This window comes from Vespula vulgaris, chromosome 3 (genome assembly GCF_905475345.1).
Source record: "Vespula vulgaris chromosome 3, iyVesVulg1.1, whole genome shotgun sequence".
NCBI classification, from domain to species: Eukaryota; Metazoa; Arthropoda; class Insecta; order Hymenoptera; family Vespidae; genus Vespula; species Vespula vulgaris.
In genome coordinates, this window is record NC_066588.1 from 115,472 (window position 1) to 135,241 (window position 19,770).

Here is a 19,770-nt window from a genome sequence, read left to right on the forward strand (position 1 = left end):
CCTCTCCGAAGACGCTTCGACCGAGGAACGGTCCAGGTACATGTCGGTGATCCGACGGTAAACGAGGATAGCGGAGCAAATTCGATTGAAAAGTTGGAGGAAAAGGTCGTACGATTTGATTTAAAAAATGTTGTCAAGTAGGACGTTGTTGAACGATATCGTGCAACGTCGGTAATTCGTTTCGTCGTTTCGCTACTACGCATTATTTAATTCTTCAAAGGGTAACATCCGGATGCTTTTAATCCGGCGCTCTTCTCTTTGTTTTTCAAAATATTACACAATTTCCATTATCGTCGATGGGAGAGACGAGCCGGAAGAAACGTTCCCGCTCTAGCTTTATCGTCGTTCGATACGTCGCGTCGGGTAACGACACGAGCTAGAAATATTTCAAAGGGCGAATTTTCGAGAACGGATTCGCAAGCTCTCTCTTTCGTAAAAGCGTACTCTTTTCCTCGGCGTGCACGGAGGTCTAGAGTAAACAAGGGAAGGGTAAATATCGACGCGCGACGCGTCGGACCAAGATCCCGTAACCGATAAGGCTCGTATTCGGTATTGTAGCGTAATCGTCGTCTCGTTGCTCGCGCCTTCGCGCTCGCATCCGGTCTCGCGTGAACGCGCCGGCATTCGTTTGGATCGCGATCGCGTCTCTTCGACACGAAGACGTCGGTCGATCGATCGATCGACCGATCGATCGGTCGCCTCGACGTCACGACCGAAAGGAGCCGAGACCGATCGTCGGCCTTTTCCTCTCGACGCCTCGCCATTGAAATCGATAGGATTCTGAGAAAAGTTATTTTTTCGTCGGAGCTAATCATCTCTTAATCGTCCGTCCGTTGGAGACTACATAAATCAGCCCCTCCCCTCTCTCCCTCCCTCCGTCTCCCTCCGCGCATTAATAGGACGGAATAAAAAAGAGAGTATGTTTACGTTCGACGTCGGCCACCCTCAAAGGATCATATTTCATCGAAGCGTTTAATGGTATTCGCTCACGCACGAGTACGTCCTCTATCTTCGCCGGCGAGTCGCTTCCCGTCGAGGGTTTCCGACTTGAAAATTTGCTCCCCGAGTAGGATTTTCGTCCTCGTCGAGCTGCTACGCCGAGCAGCGAGGAGGAAGGAAAAGGGAAAAGAGGAGCGGGTCGTTTTCGGCGTCGCTCGTCCGCGCGGCGAAATTCATTTTTGGTCGGTCGCTCCGAGAGGAGAATTAAACGCGTATCGTCGGCGAGGGGGACAGGGGTCGGGAAGGAGGGTCGGAAAACGGCGGATTGGTAGGCGTTACCACCCTCGGTAAGCGAGCTCGTAACGAAGGCGACGAGGAGGGGGACCTTCGGTTATCTCGCTCTCTCGCGAGTCGCTGGAGCAATTCGGCGGAGCCTTTTTTGTAATTTACGGCGATATCGCGGCCCCGGAGCCGCGGGAACGCTCAGCCGAGCAGCCCGTTTAATCGCTCGCCGAGAGACGCCCGCTGCGAATTTCGGGAGGCGCTCGTCGTTCGCACTTCCCGCGCGCTCACGCGGTCGTCGGCGGATCGCCGCGAACTCGGCAACGTCCCGTTCGCCCAACCAGGCGAATCTTATCTACCGCGCGTCCCTCCGCGCCGTCGGATTCGTTCTCGCCGGGCGAGAAGGGTGGCAGGGAGAACGTCAGCCGCGAGGGACTCGGCGGACAGTTGAACGAGTCCATTAGCATGAAAATGCGATGTAAGATAGGTTTGAATAAACATGCGACCTTTCCTTGGCTCGTTCCTCCTTCTCGGACTGGTCGCCGACGACGTACTCGCAATTACTTCTCCGCCTCTACTTTTCTCGTCCTTTCGTCCTTTGCCAGCTGCCCCTCGTTCTTCGGCCCCGGTCGCGGCGTCGGCCTGTGTCGGTCAGCGGAGCTGGTCGTTCCATTCGTTCGCCTCGAACCGACAGCCCGGCAAACTTATTTTATTTAAACTTGTGCAATTCGAATACGAAATTCCGTCGTACGCTTTGAAAAGCGCGCAAGTGGTTCCGCGCGATCGAAGCAACGTATTTTCGATGACGTCCCGCCGAATCGAAAGACTTTTCGCGCGGCCTTTGACCTTTTCCGCTCCCTTTTTTCGTTGTCTTTTTTCGACGAAATAGTTGGTAGATTATTTCTGCGCTAACGGATCGATCGGAAAGTGGATAGGTAAGTGGGTCACCGGAGGATAGGACGTTGAACTAACCGCGACGTTTGTTGGTTAAATACCACGGGATCCATTAGAAACGAGCGTTTCGTCGTTATCCTTCTTCCAAACCGGCTTTCCTTGGACGAGATATCGATTTATCGTATACGCGTTCGCGAATATCTCGTCGCGTCTCTCCCTTTTCGCCTATCCGCGCTAACGAGGTACGCGTACGTCGTGCCTTTCGTCGGTTTCCACGATTCAGGCGAGGAAGATAACGGATTTCAAAGGGTCCGCGTTCGAGAGCCTCGTCCAAGAGGCCGACCAGCGAGAAGAGAGAGGGAGAGAGAGAGAGAGAGAGAGGAGGGTTACCTCCCGGGCATCCGGTCCCCCAAGAACCCCACCTAGCGATCGCGTAGCGCGCGCTACGGCGATCCTATTACGATCGATGACGATCGACGATCGTTGCGAACGACCTTGCGTCTTTCGCAAGGTTTGTCGTTCGCGACAGCCTCGCGGAGCAGCGAGGAACGGCGAAGTCGCTCGAAGAGCCACCGAGACCGCTCGAGTCTAGCCGAGGTTCGCCGAGGCCGAGCGAAGGGAGGAAGCGCGCCAAAGGGACGCGCAAAGGCGCGTTGGGTGCGCTCGGTGGCAGGCGCGCGTGCCGTCCTACCTGCGAGACCACCCACGCTTTTCTCCACTGACAGTCATTCGCTCGAAACAACGCGGTTCGGTCGCTTCTTGCGCTCTCAGAGAGAAGGAGAGCGGTCTTATCTCGATCGCGCTGCGATTCGTCGAACGGAAAATAGGGAACAGCGAACCGATCTTTCGTCTCGGTACGCGTCTCTCGACTCACGACCTCTCTCTCTCTCTCTCTCTCTCTCTCTCTCTCTCTCTCTCGGAGCGTTTTTCTTTTTTCACTCCCAACGGAGAGCCAAGCGTCCGTTTCGAAGCGTGTCTCGCGTTCAAAAGTGATCGTTCGCGGTTACTTAGGCGTAATCGCTTTTCGCGCCTTCCTTCTAACGATTCCGCGTGGTTCTCGTAAAACAGAGACAAGGATCCGCGGACCTCGTGGTTGCTCTCTCTCTCTCTCTCTCTCTCCCGCCCTCCTACGCTCGAAATCAGCCGCGCGACTTTCCCTTACATCGAATTTTCGAATCGCCAGACCATCTCGCGCGTCGAAACGGAAAGATTTTCTTGACACGGAGAAAGGCATCGACGGTGCGCTCGTTCGCGTTCGGAAGTATTTTTCGGAGACTCGCCGATCGTCGAAACCGATCGCGAAAAGAGAGCGATGGGAAGGGGCTACGGTAACGTATTCCCCGTGGAGTAATTCGGCTAATTAGCCGTCGGTTAAAAGACGTCGGAGGGAAAAGGAGGGTTTCGGCGCGTATCGCGTGGCGTTTCACCGTGCCACCGAGTTAACCGGCAGAAGACGGAGGTAAGGGTGGGGGGGAGGGAAGTAGCAGAGGCGAGCGCGAGGGGGTTGGCGGGAGCGGAAAAAGGAGATCCAAAGTAGCTTAGTGCCTCCCACGCTTGGCATCGCGCGCGTTGACAGGAGAGGTGGGGTGTGCCGTGTAGACAATGTCGGTCGCGTTCGTTCGGTTCATGCCGAGGAGACTAGCAGTTTGCCAGTCTGTCAGGTTCGGCCAACGCGGCAGCTACGTCCTTTTTCTCGCTTCGTCCGGCGATCCGAGTCGTCTCGATTTCTACCCCAGTACCCAGGTTTGCTCTTGATCGCCCTATCGAGCAGCTCGCTTTTTCGTTTCTTCAGGCTTTTCCGCGCCACTTTCGCGACTCTTTCTCCGAGCGCGCGCTCTCTCTCTCTCTCTCTCTCTCTCAGCTCCTTTTGAAAATCACTCGGCGGACCGTACGCGTTTCCCCTTTGAAAGGAGCGCGCCTTTCGGGGTATCTCGCGGCGAAACGCTCGTGGGTCTCGTTTTCTTTCGCGGAGCGAGGACGAGCGCCAACGGCGACTACGTCGACGGCACGTAGACGAACGTGGAACGAACGGGGAAAGGGGCCGACTAAACGCGGGAGAAAAAGAAAAAAGGGTGGTGTGTGCGTTAGCGGTGCACCGGTAAAGAGACCGCCACGGTTGCGTCAAACGCGAGGCGCTGCCATTCAGAAAATAATTAAAAATAATTGAAAACACAACGAGTGGCGCGAGACTACGCGACAAGAACGACGGGGTGCCCGCTGCTGCGAGCGTGCATTGTATTTTCCCGGCTCGCTATTTCCTCCACCTTTCCTTGTCCGCGTTTTCTTTTCCTTTTTCTTTCTCGACGAGCTTCAACGGCTTTGCCTTCGCACGATTCGCCTCCGCTTTCTCCTCTTTCTCTCGTTTTCCTTCCCCTTGCTACCGCGAACAAAAACCAAATTGTCGCTCGCTAAAGAAGAAGGAAGGGGGGGAAAAAAGGGGTGCCGGGGCGAGTGGTCAGGGATAAAGGAAAGAGGTAAAGAGAAGAGAAGCGTTCGCTCGCGCGAACCAAAGGACGAAGCGAGAGAGCGAGCTCGGAAGAGATCGGCCGAGTAGATTCGAAGGGGTCCGTCGTCACGGCTGGAGAGAGAGAGAGCGAGAGAGAGGGGATGGGCAGGGGCCAGAGGGGAGAACGGCTTCGCGAGAATAGCTCTTCGAGTTGCGATACTGCCGGTCCGGTGGTAGTGACGGTAACGGCAGACTAGTACCGTAAGGGAGAGAGAAATATCGCGTACGTCGAGAAATAATTCACGTTGCGGCCCGTTAAATATTTCACGCGCTAAACGCTTCGGACGTACGAGCGAGCTTTTTCCTAGAACGAGCGAGAGGGAGAGAGAGAGAGAGAGAGAGAAAAGATCCGCTTTCGAAGGTACACCTTGCGGAAAGGTAGTCGATTAAAAAGGCAAGATTACTCGCGATCGAGCGATTACGCGAACGCAACGTAGACGTAGCTTGGATGGACGACGGTTCCCAAACGGTTTTCTTTCTTCCCTTTTTCCCTTCGAAACGTTTTCTTTCTCGGCGAATGATTTCAGTTACGTCGGCAATCGAAGCAGAATAGTTTCGCGAGTCGTTTCTCGAAAAGGAACGTCGATTTGATTTTCTAGAGGCGCGAGTCCGCCGCGAGTAAGAGGTTAAGCCGCGATCGTGGGAGGGCGGTCCTCGGACGAGGCGACGTTCGTCTCGACGAACGTGAAAAAGGATTCGAGAAGCGAGATGGAACGACCGGCGAGAAACGTCCTCGCCGTCATCCTCCTATTGGCCTTGACGTCTTCGAACCTCGCGCAGGAAGCGAGACTGTCTCACGGAACACGCAACAGAGGTAACTTTATTTCTATCCCGGTTTGATCTTCGGATTCGACGCCCGAGAAAAATCTTTTTTCGACGCTACGGCGAGTTTTTCTTCCCTCTTCCTTTTCCCTCGCGTTCGCTCTCGAAACGTTCCACCGTGGTGGGTAACGTTTCGAGGGAAAGGACAACGACGCCCGTCTATCCTCGTTTACTTCGATTTCTCTCCCCGAGCTTCAATCCCGAGAGATTTCTCTCGTTCGCGAATTCGCGCGTTAAAACGTAACTCGGCGAGCGATCCGGGTTGCGTCTCCCGAGCGCTATTTACGATATATTTTGCGCCCGAGAAACGACGTTTAAAAGGGGCGCATACGTATCTAGGGTCGCGTCGAATCTCTACGTGAGAAGCGACAATAGCCATTGTCGAGGACTTTTCCTCGACAGGAAGATGTAGGACGCGCTCTTGTTTTTAATCGAACGATGCTTTCGACGATTTCGAGTTCGTCACTTGCTATTTCTCGCGTGAAAATTGGTATCGCGAAAAGAATATGATTAAGAGACGACTCTCACAGCTGTACGCGTGGGATGCGTGGGAGGAAAAGAATTTGTCAAGCTGCTCTTTGTTTCTCGATTATCTTTCGCGTTCCGCGAAAGCGCGATAGATATCTATGCTCTATCGAATTCGACGGCACTTGTTGCGCGGGAGAGAGAGAGAGAGAGAGAGAGAGAGAGAGAGAGAGAGAGAGAGAGAGAGGGAGGGAGCGAGCGAGGGGAAGGGTCGGCAGGAAGAAACTTTCAGAGTTTGAATCCTATTTGTCGTCCCTTTTATTCCGCCAGAGTCGCGCCGGCTTTGATTCGTTCTCGGGCATGGCTCGTTTGAATCGCACAATCGTATCGAGTAATAATCGATACGAGCGACGTCGATCATTTCCCGATACCGGTGAAATTATTTAATCCTCCAAACGCTTTCGTCGGTTATTAACGCGTACGACGCAAAAGATCCTTTTTTCGCCCTCCTTTTTCCACCGAAAAGGAGAAAAGGAAGATCGATAAAGGCGACGAGTCTGTAAAGAAAATACAAGTGCTTCGCGAATTCAACGACTGGTCGAAAGGCGAAAGGAATGTCGCGAGAACATGAAAAATTCATTGTCGCCATGCCAACGATAACGAACGAACGAATCTCGCAGTCGCGTTACAAACTTCAATTACGGATTCGTAAAGTTAGGGAAAAAGAAAAAAAAGAGGCGATTGTTTACGGACCGATGATCGTCCGTCGAGCGGCGATGGCGGGAAGAAGGTCGTTTCTTTAAATTCGCAAATTGCATCGGCGCTCCCCGTTCTCGCGACTTTTCGCGGTAATAGATTTTTTCTCTATGTACTTTCGCGCACAACACGCGTAGCGTTTAATTGCACGACGTTGCTACGTGCGCGCGTTATGTATTTTCTGGGAGTAAACCACGCGATGTTTTTCCACCGAGAAAATAGGGGATAACGTCGACCGGCAGAGGGGGTGGGATAAAGAGGGATAGAGAGAGAGAGAGAGACGGGGTAAAAGCATAAGTCGGATATAGGGTCCGTGCGCGCGAGCGCGCGCAGGAGAAAGGCGAAAAGCGGTGGTGCGTGAATATCATTTTGAAAATGAAACAATCGCGCCTTATACGAGGTACGGTGGTCGTATAAAGGGCATGCATTATGTCCCCGGCTCGAGCGGAGGCTGCTGCCCGTTTTATCCGCGTCTACTCCTGCTAACGTACCGAACGTACTTAGGTACGTAGCTATCCACGGACGAGCTCGTAGTAAGCTCGACTTCGCGACCTCTCTCCCACCTATTTAACATATTATTTTCCACGGTGGAGCGGCAGATGCACCGCGTCCACCGAAATTGCCGACTCGCCTTTTCCTTTTCTCCGTAACTTTGTCGCCTTTACGCGTACGGCAGCTCTATCTCTTCTAACCAAGAAAATTTCTTTAGCGCGACAACGTGAAAATATGCGCGATATGAAAGGATCCTCTTTTCTCCTTTCCTTCGGAGAAAGGAGTTTTCTTCTCTTTCCTCCTTAACGGCCGATCGGTTTTGCAATCGACGTTCGCGATACGATTACGCTTCCGCGTGGAGCTACTTGTTGGCGCGTTTCAATAAAATATTCAGTAAAATATTCGATATCGACGGATTCCTCGAAGCAAGATTTCTCGTAAACCGTGAAAAAGCATCTCCGGGGAATTTCGACACGGGCCTACGGTAGAAATTTCGACGCGCCTTCTCGCGTGCCATTCGTTATTCTTTCATAGGACGGATCGCTCGTTGACGAGAGAAGAAAACGATAAAACGTTGCGGCTAGTCGCCCTCTTGTATTTCTCATGAACCGATCGTCGCATCCCCGATGCGTTAATATTTCCCATCGCATGGTTTTAGCTCGCCGCGGTTCAAATTCGTTGCGCACGTGTTGGCTGCATGCACATCATATTTATATATGTATGTACACATGGCGGGAGAGGAAATACGAATATGTTAAAGTTTTACATGCGCTCTGATAAAGATTAATAGACACGACGTCAAGCGTTTGCGGGATTATTTTTCTCGATTCATTTCGAGGTATTAAAATCGTAGAGAAAACGAGGAGATAATTATATTCTTCGAAGGGAGTACTCGATTCGATCGATCGAAACTCGAAAGTAATTTTCGAGCTTCGTTCTATCGAGAACAAAGTGCCATTCGATGATCGCGTACGAGTCTGGGTTATGGATTGGCAGTTATTTCAACACACAAAACCACGAGTTGAACCGAATCGATTATACTTTTTTAATCGGAACGAAGTACTCGACTCAAAGCGGACCGATCTTCTGAATTTTTAAAGAAACCAACAATACAGAATTTGTAGAACGAAGCAACGTTTGGTTTACGTAGAAACGCTCCTCGTTAGTCTCTCTCTCTCTCTCTCTGTCCCCCTCTTTCATACCTCAAGAACCTTCGAATTTCTGCGAGCTCGCGCAAACTTAGGGAGCTGGCAATGATTCCGTAAAAATCAAACGAGCTCTCTTCGGGGTCCTAGCGGGGACCTAGCATTTTTTCTCTAGGTTCTTCACTTTTTTCTTGTTTTCCATTTTCCTCGTTTCACCTTCTTTTGTCTAAAGCGACCATAAACCGAGAAAGTTTGTAGGTCAACCGGCGTGGCGCGGCGCGGAACGAAGGTATGGAAACTAGGTTTGAAACCCCCGCGGATAATTAACATCGAAAGATCGCTTTTATTAGAGCATAAATTCTTGAAACCTATATTAAAGTGATAAAATGCGGCCAACTCCCGTCGGCCGGTTTCTCTCTTCTTCTGTTCTTAATAATAAGAGAGCAAACAAGGACAAGGCACCCTTTCGAAATAATAAATCGCATTCGTTCTTTCCCTTTTTCGAGCGGAACGCGATGGAAGGACGTCGGCGGCGGCGGCGGCGGCGGCGGAGAAGGGACGCGGCCGAGAACGTAGCGGGACGTAATATTCCAGTTGGAATATTCGAAATGCTTCAGAGAGAACATTTATCGAAGATTATTCGGAATAATTGATGGGCTAACGATAAGACGAAAAAGTTGGATCTCATGCATATTGCGGCTCGATTAAATCCCATTAAACGATGGAATTATCCGGCGGACATCGCGATTAAACGCGCTTTGCTTTTTCCGTTTTTCTTTTCTCTCCGTTCCTTCCTTTCCCTCTTCCTTTCCCCCGGGGCGAATCGGTCCTAAATGCAGCGTAGGCGTGGGCGACGACGAACGACGATAAAGGATACCCGCGACGATGTCTCTTCGAGTCGATCTTTCCGTCGAACGAGAAGAACAAGTGGAACGCTTCGATCGGCATTATTTAACTCGGTAGCTGGATTCGCCGGAAATTCGTTTAAACGCGCTTCTCGAGGACGGCGAGAGACGGCGAAAGACCGTGAGGGAATACAAAGCGGGTTCTCGGCGTTTAGTCGCGGATTAGAAGGCGCGATAGGCGCGAGAAGAACGATCCTTCGAGGTGGGATGAAAGAGGAGGTCTTCCGTTCGAACCCTCTCCTCCCTCTGAAAACAATTCCTCCCGTTATCCGATTGCGAGCTGAAAACGGAATGCCACGGACAGCCGAGAGAAAGACGGAGCGGAGGGATTACTAATTATTTCAATCTCGGTGCGCGTTTAGGCGCGTCCCTCCTCGAGCTCTCGCTTCGAACGAACTCGAACGCTATTCTCGCTCGTTACGAAACGAAACGAAACGAAACGAACGGATATACGGAGATACTGCTAGCCGGTAGAACCGACGTCTTCTCTTCCTCTAAATTGCTCATTGGAACTTTCCTGTCCTCTCGCTCTCCCCTGAAGCTTCCGGAGGAGCTTTCTTCTTCAAATCCGCTTTTTATTCGCTTCTCAACGTAGCAAAGCCCTTTAACGGGTCTTCCACGAGCGTTGTTAACTCTTCTACTCGTCGAGCGGGGAACCGATCTCGGTCCCTGCCTTCTCGTCGGATCTCTTTGTCTCGACGGAGCGCGAGGAAGACGCTCGGTCGCGCGACCGAAAACCCGTTACGTCGCGTTCCTAGATTCCTCTTTTCTCGAATCTCCTCCGGGTCGAGGAGTTCCGCCGAGGAATTCAACGAGGTGGATACCGTTGAGATCGAGGTGCAAAGTCGCCTCGGCTGAAAGAAGAAATATCGGACGTTGTGTATGGATGGGCGAGAGCGCAGGAAGAAAAGGAAGAAGGGTGGCGATAATTAATGCCATAAATTGAGAGTCTCCGCTCGCGATTCGTCGAGGCGCGACGGTTTTCGATATATCGATTCGCGGGAAGAAAGAGGGCTCGAGGAGGAAGGAAGGGCTGCCTCCGACTCGCGGCCTCCTCGAAGCGACTCGAGTAGACGAAGCGGAAGTCGAAGCGGGCTATGACGTACCGCTTCCGGCTCGCGCCACACGTACGCGTAGACGCGTCTGTGCATCACCTTGCAACCGTGGTCGTAGAAAGCGCGTCGCGGCGTTAAACGATCGATCTTCTCGCCGAACGCCTTTCGTTTCTCGATCTCTCCTTATCGGCGCCTTCCCGTATTTCGTACGGGCGTTGCCGCGCGCAACGTTCGGTCCGACGTTTGCTCGCAACGCGCGCACCTTAAATCTCTTATGTATTTAGCCTTAAAAATGAATGGGATGGAAGGGCACGGGAAAAAAAACGAGCGAGACTCGTAGTTGTTCTTTTCTTCCCTCTTTTCCTCTTCTTCCTCTTTTTCTTTTACGAGAGAAATCATCCGTCGTCCCCTCTTCGGCACCCTCGAAAAGAGAATCGTCGTAAGTCTACGACATTTTCCCTCGGTCGGATATATTTGCTCTTGGGAATTATTGGATTTGCGGCTGGCTTTCGCCTTTCGTAGCACGGAGTAAACATACTTTTCGTGAGGAGAGCACACGCGCTCTTCTCCTCTACACACCGACGCGACGCGACATGGCTTTTCTACGGTTGGTGCGCGCGCCCTCACAACTTGCCAACCATCGCGCTCTATTAGATTTCATTCTTCTCGTACTTCTTTTTTACTCGGCTCTTCCTTCCCGGCTCCTTACGTTTTAAGACGCGCAACTATATTCTCTCTCTTTTTCTCCCCTTTTCTCTCCGCTCCGCTCCGCTCCTCTTTCCCCTTCTCGTTGTTTCGAGATAAAAGGGGAAGGAAGAAATTAATCGACGATCGATTCGCGTCTCGTCGTCGTTCGGCGAGGCAAACGTTTCGTTTGAATATGCATTGGCGACGTCCTTTCGCTGAGCCTCCGACGACGATCGCGCAAGAAAGAAATTTTTCCACGTCCCGGAACGACTCTCGAGCGCTCTTCGAGAGATTTTAAATCGTCGTTGGGCTCGGACGCCCTCGCGCTCTCGCGCGCGTCTCTGTCCTCTCGGAAAGCAACGGAGCGACGTACGAGGCTCGCGATTCGTTTCGATATTTACGACGTTTACGAGGCGAAGCGGCAAGGAGCGGCCCGACGCTTTCCCGACGTCGTCCGCCGTTCGGCTCGCTGCTCCCCTCCCCCGAGCATCTCGACCGAATCTCGTCGGAAGAATTCGTTTCGATCTCTTTTCGCGCAAAGATAAGGCGGAATCGTCGTTAAAGAGTGCCCGCTGGGTGCGTCGATGGATGAAAACGTATGCTCGTCCAAGGTGCGATAAATTATTCGTTCGGATCTCAACCTTGGCGCGCTCGAGCGTGGCTAATGCATATTGTAACGCGTGCTTCGCGTTCGTCGCCGTGGGCGTGCGCTAGCGCTGGAGATACGGTTAAGATGTTTCTTCGATGATGCAATCGATCCGGTACGATCGAGTTATTCGTTCGACCGAGGTATTCCAAACGAAAGTTCGCTCGGAGAGAGAAGAAGCGTCTCTCTCTCTCTCGAAATATCTCGAAGCGATCGCTCTTTCGGAGAGTACAAAATCGTTTGTTCGAAGATCTCTGTCGAGCGTCGGCCGTTGCGCAACATCCGTCTCGTTGACGCTAAAGAGGCAATTCTTCGGATTACCGTAGCGCGATTTCATTCGATTACAGGCGCGAACTTGGAAAGAGGTAGGAGGCGATCGCGTCGACGATTTTGGATCGCGCTCGTGGATCGACGCGACCTTTCTTATCGCTCGAGAAAAGCCAAATATAGTCTCGACGGTTACGCAAAAGCGCGAGGCATTAATTATCGACGTACGAACGAAACGTTCGAGTCGAAGGATCGTTCGTTAAAATAGCGGGACAGCCGTGCCGATCGATTGAAATCATCCGTCGAAGATAGCGAATAAATCTCACGGATGGGTAGACGATGAATGGAGAGAGAGGGGGGGGGGGAGCAAAAACTTTAGTACCGGTATTAAAAGCTACGCCATCCGATAGGAATGCCGATAAACGCGTACGACTGATTGATCGTTCCGAAATGTATAATGAATAGCGACAAAGTGCTTTAACGTCGCAAGCGTTCGGATGTTTCTTCGTGGCATGTCATTCGTTAGTACGGTATTCGTGCCTGTATATTTTTTTCTCCTTCTTCTTTTTTTTTTTTTTGTACGGCATTGTCAATGAGCTCGCATCGTGTCGGAATCTCGAGGTCGCTATCTCGGCTCGCCGTGAGTTATGGTCCTCGCGTCGGGACGGATCGAGCCTACCACCGTTACTTCCTTCCTTACTTTCGTTCGAAAGCGAGCGCGAAATATCTCTTCGACGTCGATCGATTTCGTCGATCGCGACCGCGCAGCCACCGCATTCGACGTTTACGACCGGACGAAATAAGGCGTCTCGATGAAATTCCAGAAACGATCGTACCTCGGATATAAATAATTTCGAGCGCGTTGCGTCGCGAAACAAACGTATATTGTAAAGCGCGATTAAAAGTCTCATTCCCCTCGACCTTCCACGAGTCGAACGATCTTGAGCGACGCGACCGAATCGGCGTCGAGCCGTTCCCTCGATCGACGCGCTTAACTCGACCCGATTAACAGGCGTCCGGTTATAAATCCGGCTCGTTCGATCGACCGTCGCGATAGCGCGTCCTCTCCGACGATCTTACGGATCGCGAGTACGGCTAATAATTCGGCGGCATCGTTAGCCCTGCCGATCGGGTCCTCGACGCGTCACGATTAGGAAGTTCCCGTCGACGTTCGCGCTCGCATAGCTTCAGCGGCCTCTGAAACGCCTTTGACCGAACGAAAGCGAGCCAGGCCGATGAGCGAGAATTCCGCGATTTCGCAATCGGTCTTCTCGTCGTACGAGTTAAACGCGCTCTCATGGACGTTGCAGCCTCGAGGCCAATCGGCGATCCTTGCCTCTTTCCTCTTTCTTTTTCGCGATCGAGCCGATTCGACGTTACGGAGTCGGAAAGAGAAGACGTGGCATAAATTCGGCGTCGCGCGAACGCGCGATATGCCACGGTAACAGTAAAATCATTGGCATTCGAGTTTTCGGCCGTTACTCCGAGCGAGTTAACGCGAGGAAGGACCGACGTCGCCGTTGGGGCGCGAGGGGGAGAAAGGAAAAAGAGTCGACGAAGATCGTAGGCACGCGAAAAGGCTTTAGCATTGACACGGAATTGAAGCGTAACGCGCTCCTACGGTATCTACCCACTCGTCGGCTCGAGGACTCGTCGCGGAAAAGCCGTCGGTTCGCGAGGCATTTGAATTCGTTCGTTCGAGACGTAGGTCGGACGCGGCTGCTTCGGCGCTTGAGAGACGAAGCGCGTCGGCAGCGTTCGCCTTCTTCCTTCGCTCGGGAGGGCAATCGAGATCTAACGGACGAGGAGAGGTTGGGAGAAGAGGGTGACGTAATCGTTTTTCCGCGTTACGCCTCGATTTCCTGCGATGAACTCAACACCGGGCGATGCTCGATGACATAATCTCGCGCGACGCGACGCGCGCTCGCTTATCGAGCGGAATGAGCAATACGAGGGAGAAGGGGGGGGGGGCCGGCCGATTGACCTTATTAGGATTCGCAGCGCTCCCAGTTTCGGTTACTTTTTCAATTGCTTCTTCAACGACTTAGACTCTTGTTTGCGTCGCGAGAGGAGCCGACTGTACGAACTCGTGCAAGTGGCTGGATAATATGGACAAGTGGCGTGTAAAAGTAATCGACGCGATTTAAACGTTGCGAGAGAAATATCGCGTCCCTTTTTGTCGCACGTCCGCGCGAGATCGTGCCGCGCCAGTTAACCGGAGCCAGATTCGTCGGCTCGTAAATAATCCTCGCGACAGCGTGCGAGGAATTTAGCAAAGCGTTTACGAAAAGATTAACGCAATAACGTTGCGAACGTTCGCTATCGGTGTCGGAGGAGCCGGAGAAAAATCAAAGCGGATTACAAGAAACCGTGTTATTCGTCATATTCCTATCCTCGAATTATCTCCATCGTCCGACGATTCGTCTATTATCTTTTCCTATTATTGTTTCATACGAACGTTCGTAAATCTTTTCTACGTTTCGAGTCATTTTCTGCTCGAGTCGTACGATAAATTAATAAATCAACGCGAGAGATGCTCATAGTCGAGCGGATATTTAGATAATTTTGGAAGATTATCCGATCGGAGAGAGAGATTGGAAAATTTGTAACGATGACGAAGAGTCGGCGGGGTCAGCGTCACGGTTACGCGGAGAGAGAGCGAGACAGAGAGAGAGAGAGAGAGAGGATCGCGAGTTCGATAGGCGATAACGGAAGCGAGACGGTCCCTTTCGCCCGCGAGTGCCGTAAATAACGACTAGGTAAAACGAATCGTCGATAAATAAATGTTCAGAGAACGCGTTCGATATGCGTCACGTATCTCGAGCTCGAAGAGAGCGAGTAGGAGAGATCGTTATTTCATAACCGTTTGCGATATCGTTTTCAAGCTTGATTCTCATCGTCTCTCTCGCTCCCTCTCCTTCTACCCTTGTTGACTATGTACGAGTACTACATTCGTTGCGATTTGATAGCGGATGGACGTGAGCTCGTTGTGTTTCAGGATCGTATTTAGAATTCATTCTCTCTCTCTCTCTCTCTCTCTCTCTCTCGCTCTCGCTCTCGACGTTTCTCTTCGTAGTTCATCGACTATTTCCGATCGTGCGGGTTAGATGGACTGGCGTTTACCTATCGACGTTTGCGTATGTTCCTCTTCTAGAAGACATTTAGCGAACGAGGCTCGGCCTTGGACGAAAGACCCTGTTCGTAGACGGTACACGATTCTAACGTAGGAAATTTTAATCGGGAAAAATACAAAAACTTTCCCTCTTGCCTCTACGGCTGGATGAGAAGAGATATGCGTCCGTCTTTCCTCTCGGAGAAAGACTGCCAAGATTTGGCCGATTAATAATTGAAACATCTCGAAAAAAGCGAAAAGGCTCGTTCCGAGCTATGCTCGTTCCGAATGCGAGAGTCGTGTGACGCTACTTTATCTACGTTCCAGGTAGCCTTATTCTCACATTTTCTACGGAGTATCACGTTTTACTGCTATCGCAGCACGCTCGAGTTTAGAACTCGCTGTCGCGAGCCCGAAATAAAAATTCTACTCGTAATTATATTCGAATCGTCGACTTTACTTTCGAGTTCGACGATCGCTCTTCCTCTTAACGACGGTTGAATTATCATCGAAAATATCGAAATAGAACGTTTGAAACGTTCGAGAGAGATCTAACTCGGTTGCATCGAGGTCGAATAAATATCGCGACGTTCGATCGCACGATTCGTCCAGCTTGATCCTATGTACGTACCCTGGCGCACAAAGGTATCTCTCTTTTCTTGGCAAATCCTTTGTTTGAAAGAACTCGTTGAAAAAATAGACGATCGTTCTGGAAGCTACGTAACCGTGACGCCATCGGATATACTTACGGTCGCGTCTAACGGACGCTTGTAAATCGCGACGAGTGGGAGGATCAACAACCATGACGCATACCTATTACTCGTAGTAAGTATATTTGTTCGTTCGAAGCGCGAATAAAGAAAGGGGGAGTCGTCCTGCAAGGTTAAATAGATCGAAAACCGTCGACAACGCGAGCTCGACGAGCAACGCGAGTTTATTTCTAGGAATCGCGAATCCGCTCGAACGTAAATCACAGGCGATAAAGATTCGAGGAGAGAAGAAAGCTCTCCATCGGTCGGGAAATTGTAAAACGTTTGCAGGAACGTAACTCTCGAAACGTAAGTTTGGCTTTGCACATTCTTGAAAGGTACACCTACGGTTCAGCCACGGTACACCGTTATCGGATGATCCCCAAGGGGGAGGGAGGACGCGACGGACGCACGTAATTCGCATTCCGTCGACCTGCGAACTCGCTTTAATAACGTCACGATCTCGCCTTTCTCTCTAGGATAAGGGCTCTGCGAAATTGAGCTTTTTCTCTGGCATTTCGATGAAAATAGGATATCGTCGAATGTATGAGTCCAACAAACGATTCGACGAGGACGGTCTTTCTCGCGCTCGAAGGAAGGATTTTGTTTTTCCTTTCTTCCTTTCTTCTTTTTCTTCTCCGTCGTCCAAAGGGAGAAGCAGAGGGGACTCGTCTTTCGAGAAGTTTCGCCAACTCTTCGAGAGACAAACTTTGCGACCGGAGAAATCCGAGCTATAGTTCATTATCTTATCGGGAAGGAGAAGAAGAAGAAGCGAGACGCGATAGCGAAAACGTTTCGCGGAAGAAATCCGTATAAGCAAACAAGCGAGCGAGCGAGCGAGCGAGCGAGCGAGCGAGCTGGCAACCTACCCACCTCGTAAGCGTTCCTCCTTCGTTCGAGACACGGTCGACGACGTTTCTTCGGCGTCGGATCCTCTTTACTTCTCGAGATTGAATTTTTACGTTACGTGGCTCGAATCGAACGAAAGAATCGAGAGAAAGAAAAAAAGGAAAAAGAAGTAAAAGTCGCGGATAATCCGAGAAGCCATCCATTAGCGTTGGCTACCCATCGACGACCCGTTTTTTTTCGATTATACTCGTGATCTTTAATTACGGTCATTCGTCTTAGGACGGATCGTCGAATCGGGGGTTCCCCGTCGTTGACAAGTTGGAAAAATACGACGATATAGAGACGAACGGGGCTGCGGCGGTAGCTTTGTCTCGTCTTGTAAAACCTTGATGCGAGCTTTCCCCGGAGCCATCGATATTTCGGCTTTCTCTCTCTCTCTCTCTCTCTCTCTCTCTCTCTTTTTTTCGTTAACGGTTGCCCCGTTCGTTACGTTACGTCCGGTCTACGTGCTGTTGCGCACACGCACGCATATCGTTACGCGAGATTCGCCCAGAGTGATTAAAATCCACGAGCTTTCGCCGCGTCGTTAAATTTTTACTCCATCTACTTTTTTATATCACCCGGTCGCGGTATATCGGGACGATACGTTGTCGTTACGTAAGCGGCAAAAGAAGAGAGAAAAACGAGCGAGCCTTTCCTCCTAGGGAACTATTCCTTTGCAATTATTCTCGAGTATCGGCATAATCGACGGAACCCGGACGCAACCCGGATACTCCCAATTTCACGAGTTTATTTACTACTTACGCATTAAGCCGAAACGAACGTTGGCGAACGTATCGCGTAACGATAACTATAACGATACTTTGATGATCATTCGAACGAACGACAATTGCGTATCGCGAGCGAAAAGTAAATAAAAAGGTATCCTATGTATCGTACATATTTGTTAAGCGTCGTTGAAAGTCTACGTATATAGGTATCGTTTGATGATATTCGTAAATTATCTACTATGTAACGAAAATACTATAAATATGCGAAAAATACGTTTGGCATATTTCGCGAGCTTGGAACAATAACAACGAGAACGTTCGCGTACGCGTTGCGTCGATCATAAATTGTACGGTTTAATTCTATGCCGTTATGCATGTATTTCCATATTTTTTTTTCTCTCTTTTCCCCTTTTTTCTACTTTTTTTTCTTTTCTTCTTCCTTTTGTTTTTTCCCTTCTTTTTCTTTTTTCCCCCTTTCGTAATTATCTTCCTTTAAAGCAACAGCTTCCGAAACGACGAGAGTCGCGCAAGGTTCGTAGTAAATACGATCGAGTCTTGAAAGTTTTTAAATGAAACGTATTTTAGAGAAAAAATCGTACGAGAAAATCCATCGCTTGGGACGATAATAATTATTATCTCGTTTTTCCTTTCTCTCTCTCTCTCTCTCTCGGGCTGTAGCGTTGTTTTTCTTTTTCGCAGAGCCCCTTCAACATCTTTCCTCTTAAACGACGATATCGTTCGTTCGTTAGTTCGTCACGAGCGCGCGAGGACGTCATTAATTATAGCGTTTAAATTGCAAATCGGCCACTAAAATACGTCGAATCCCAGGCGCATAGCATCGAGCGGGCATTTCGCGTTAACGCGTCTACGACACTTTGTGTCGCGAATATAGCAGTCGACTGTAATACGTCGTTTATGTTTGCGTTGCGTGCGCGCGGACGCGTGCGTGCATCTTACGGATTGCACCGGGACATGCACGACCACATGCTCCGGGATCGTTTTCGATCGGATCGGGTCGGGTCGGGTCGAAACGAATAGCTCTCGATTTTATTACCTTTTCGAGACTAACGTCGCGTTTCTCTGAATACCCGAATACACGATACGACTACGGCACGAGCTACTTTCGACGGAGGATCCGTTCGTTGGATGTAAGACGACTACGAAGGGTCATTCGATATACGTCGGAGGAAAACCGCGTCAGCGACTCGAACGCTCGTCGTTCATCATTTATCTTTCGGAATTATGCAAAAGCGAGACAAGAAATAGACGATTCGGACGGATCGCTCAAATGTCGCACCGAGACGACGAGGCGCGCGCGCGGCGAGACGGGGAAGTTATATTCGACTTTTCTTTCGCCGTGAAAGTTCCTGTCTTTTTTTCTTTTTTCTTCTTTTTTTTTCCCTCTCGTACGTCTCCCCGTATACAGGAGATGCAACGCAAATCGGTGTGCGCGTGCAGAGCCGATATGTGTTTGCGCGCGTCGTTACGTGGAGCAGGAAGCTACGCGTCATACGCGCTTTCGTTCTCGCATACCGAGCGAGGATTTTTCATGCAAATTTGCTTATAAAATCGATGTTAATTTTTGTAAAACGATTACCACCACCATTTATGTGACAATAATGTTAACCAAGCTGGCTCCGCTGGACGGAAATTCCGTTGACCGCGTCGTTGCGAACACGACCGAGCCGTCCTTTTCGAGAAAAAAACCGATCCAACCGGCATTTTCTTATCGATCCGAAGGCGCGATTTACGATCGTGCCGACGCGATAAGGACGGGACGGAATCGTGAGACGATTCGGCCTTCGTTCGTACGGGTGCGAATGTAACTCTTCTGAAAATCTCGTCGTACTCGATGGCGTCGCTCCGAACGCTTTTTTAGCCATCCGTTTCGGGTTGCTACCTGCCTAAGAGTTCGCCTCTGCGCCCGGCGTTTAACCGACTAATATTCTTTCAAGATCGACCGAGAAGACGGAAGAAAAGCGCGCGTAAGAAAGCTCGCCGAGGTCAAAAGTTTTTCCGTCGGCAGTCCATTAGAAGCGGCACGGACGATTTAGCAGAGGGAGCTTCCACCGACGCGCAGCTTTTAGGTCCAGCAATTTGATGCTCGTTGCTTGTCATGCTAATATCCTCAGCTTTATATCGTACCGCGTTTTTCTTCGCGTCTTGATATATGCGCGTGTATCTCTCTCTGCCTTTTTCGTAACTCGAGCACTCAAGGTATCTACGTCGCGACGCGTATCGCGCGTCGTTGAGAAAGAGAGCGAGCAACTACGTCCCCTTTTCGACGACAACGCTTCCACCGCGTTTTGGAGAGCGAAATAGAGATTTTTCGCAATCGTCGAATTACGAGAAAAAGAAAACGGAAAAATAAGAGAAGTAAAAGAGGAAAGAAGAGGAGAAAACAAAGGTAACCGTCCACATTTTCCTCG

At 50.6% G+C, this 19,770-nt stretch overlaps 1 protein-coding gene across 44 annotated transcripts in view; it reads left to right on the forward strand.

Annotated features, from left to right (window-relative positions):
• Window positions 1–19,770, forward strand: part of LOC127062218 (basement membrane-specific heparan sulfate proteoglycan core protein) — an 87,717-nt gene that overhangs the window by 25,961 nt on the left and 41,986 nt on the right. For 2 of the 44 annotated variants that reach the window (XM_050990018.1, XM_050990022.1), the window contains exon 1: window positions 3,633–5,435. The exons of 41 other annotated variants lie outside the window; for them this stretch is intronic. In XM_050990018.1, coding sequence (XP_050845975.1) covers window positions 5,330–5,435 — 106 coding nt within the window. In that variant the 5' untranslated portion in view covers window positions 3,633–5,329. Of the gene's footprint in view, window positions 1–3,632; window positions 5,436–19,770 lie in introns of those variants that run through there. One more of the 44 variants, XM_050990013.1, reaches the window with a different exon arrangement.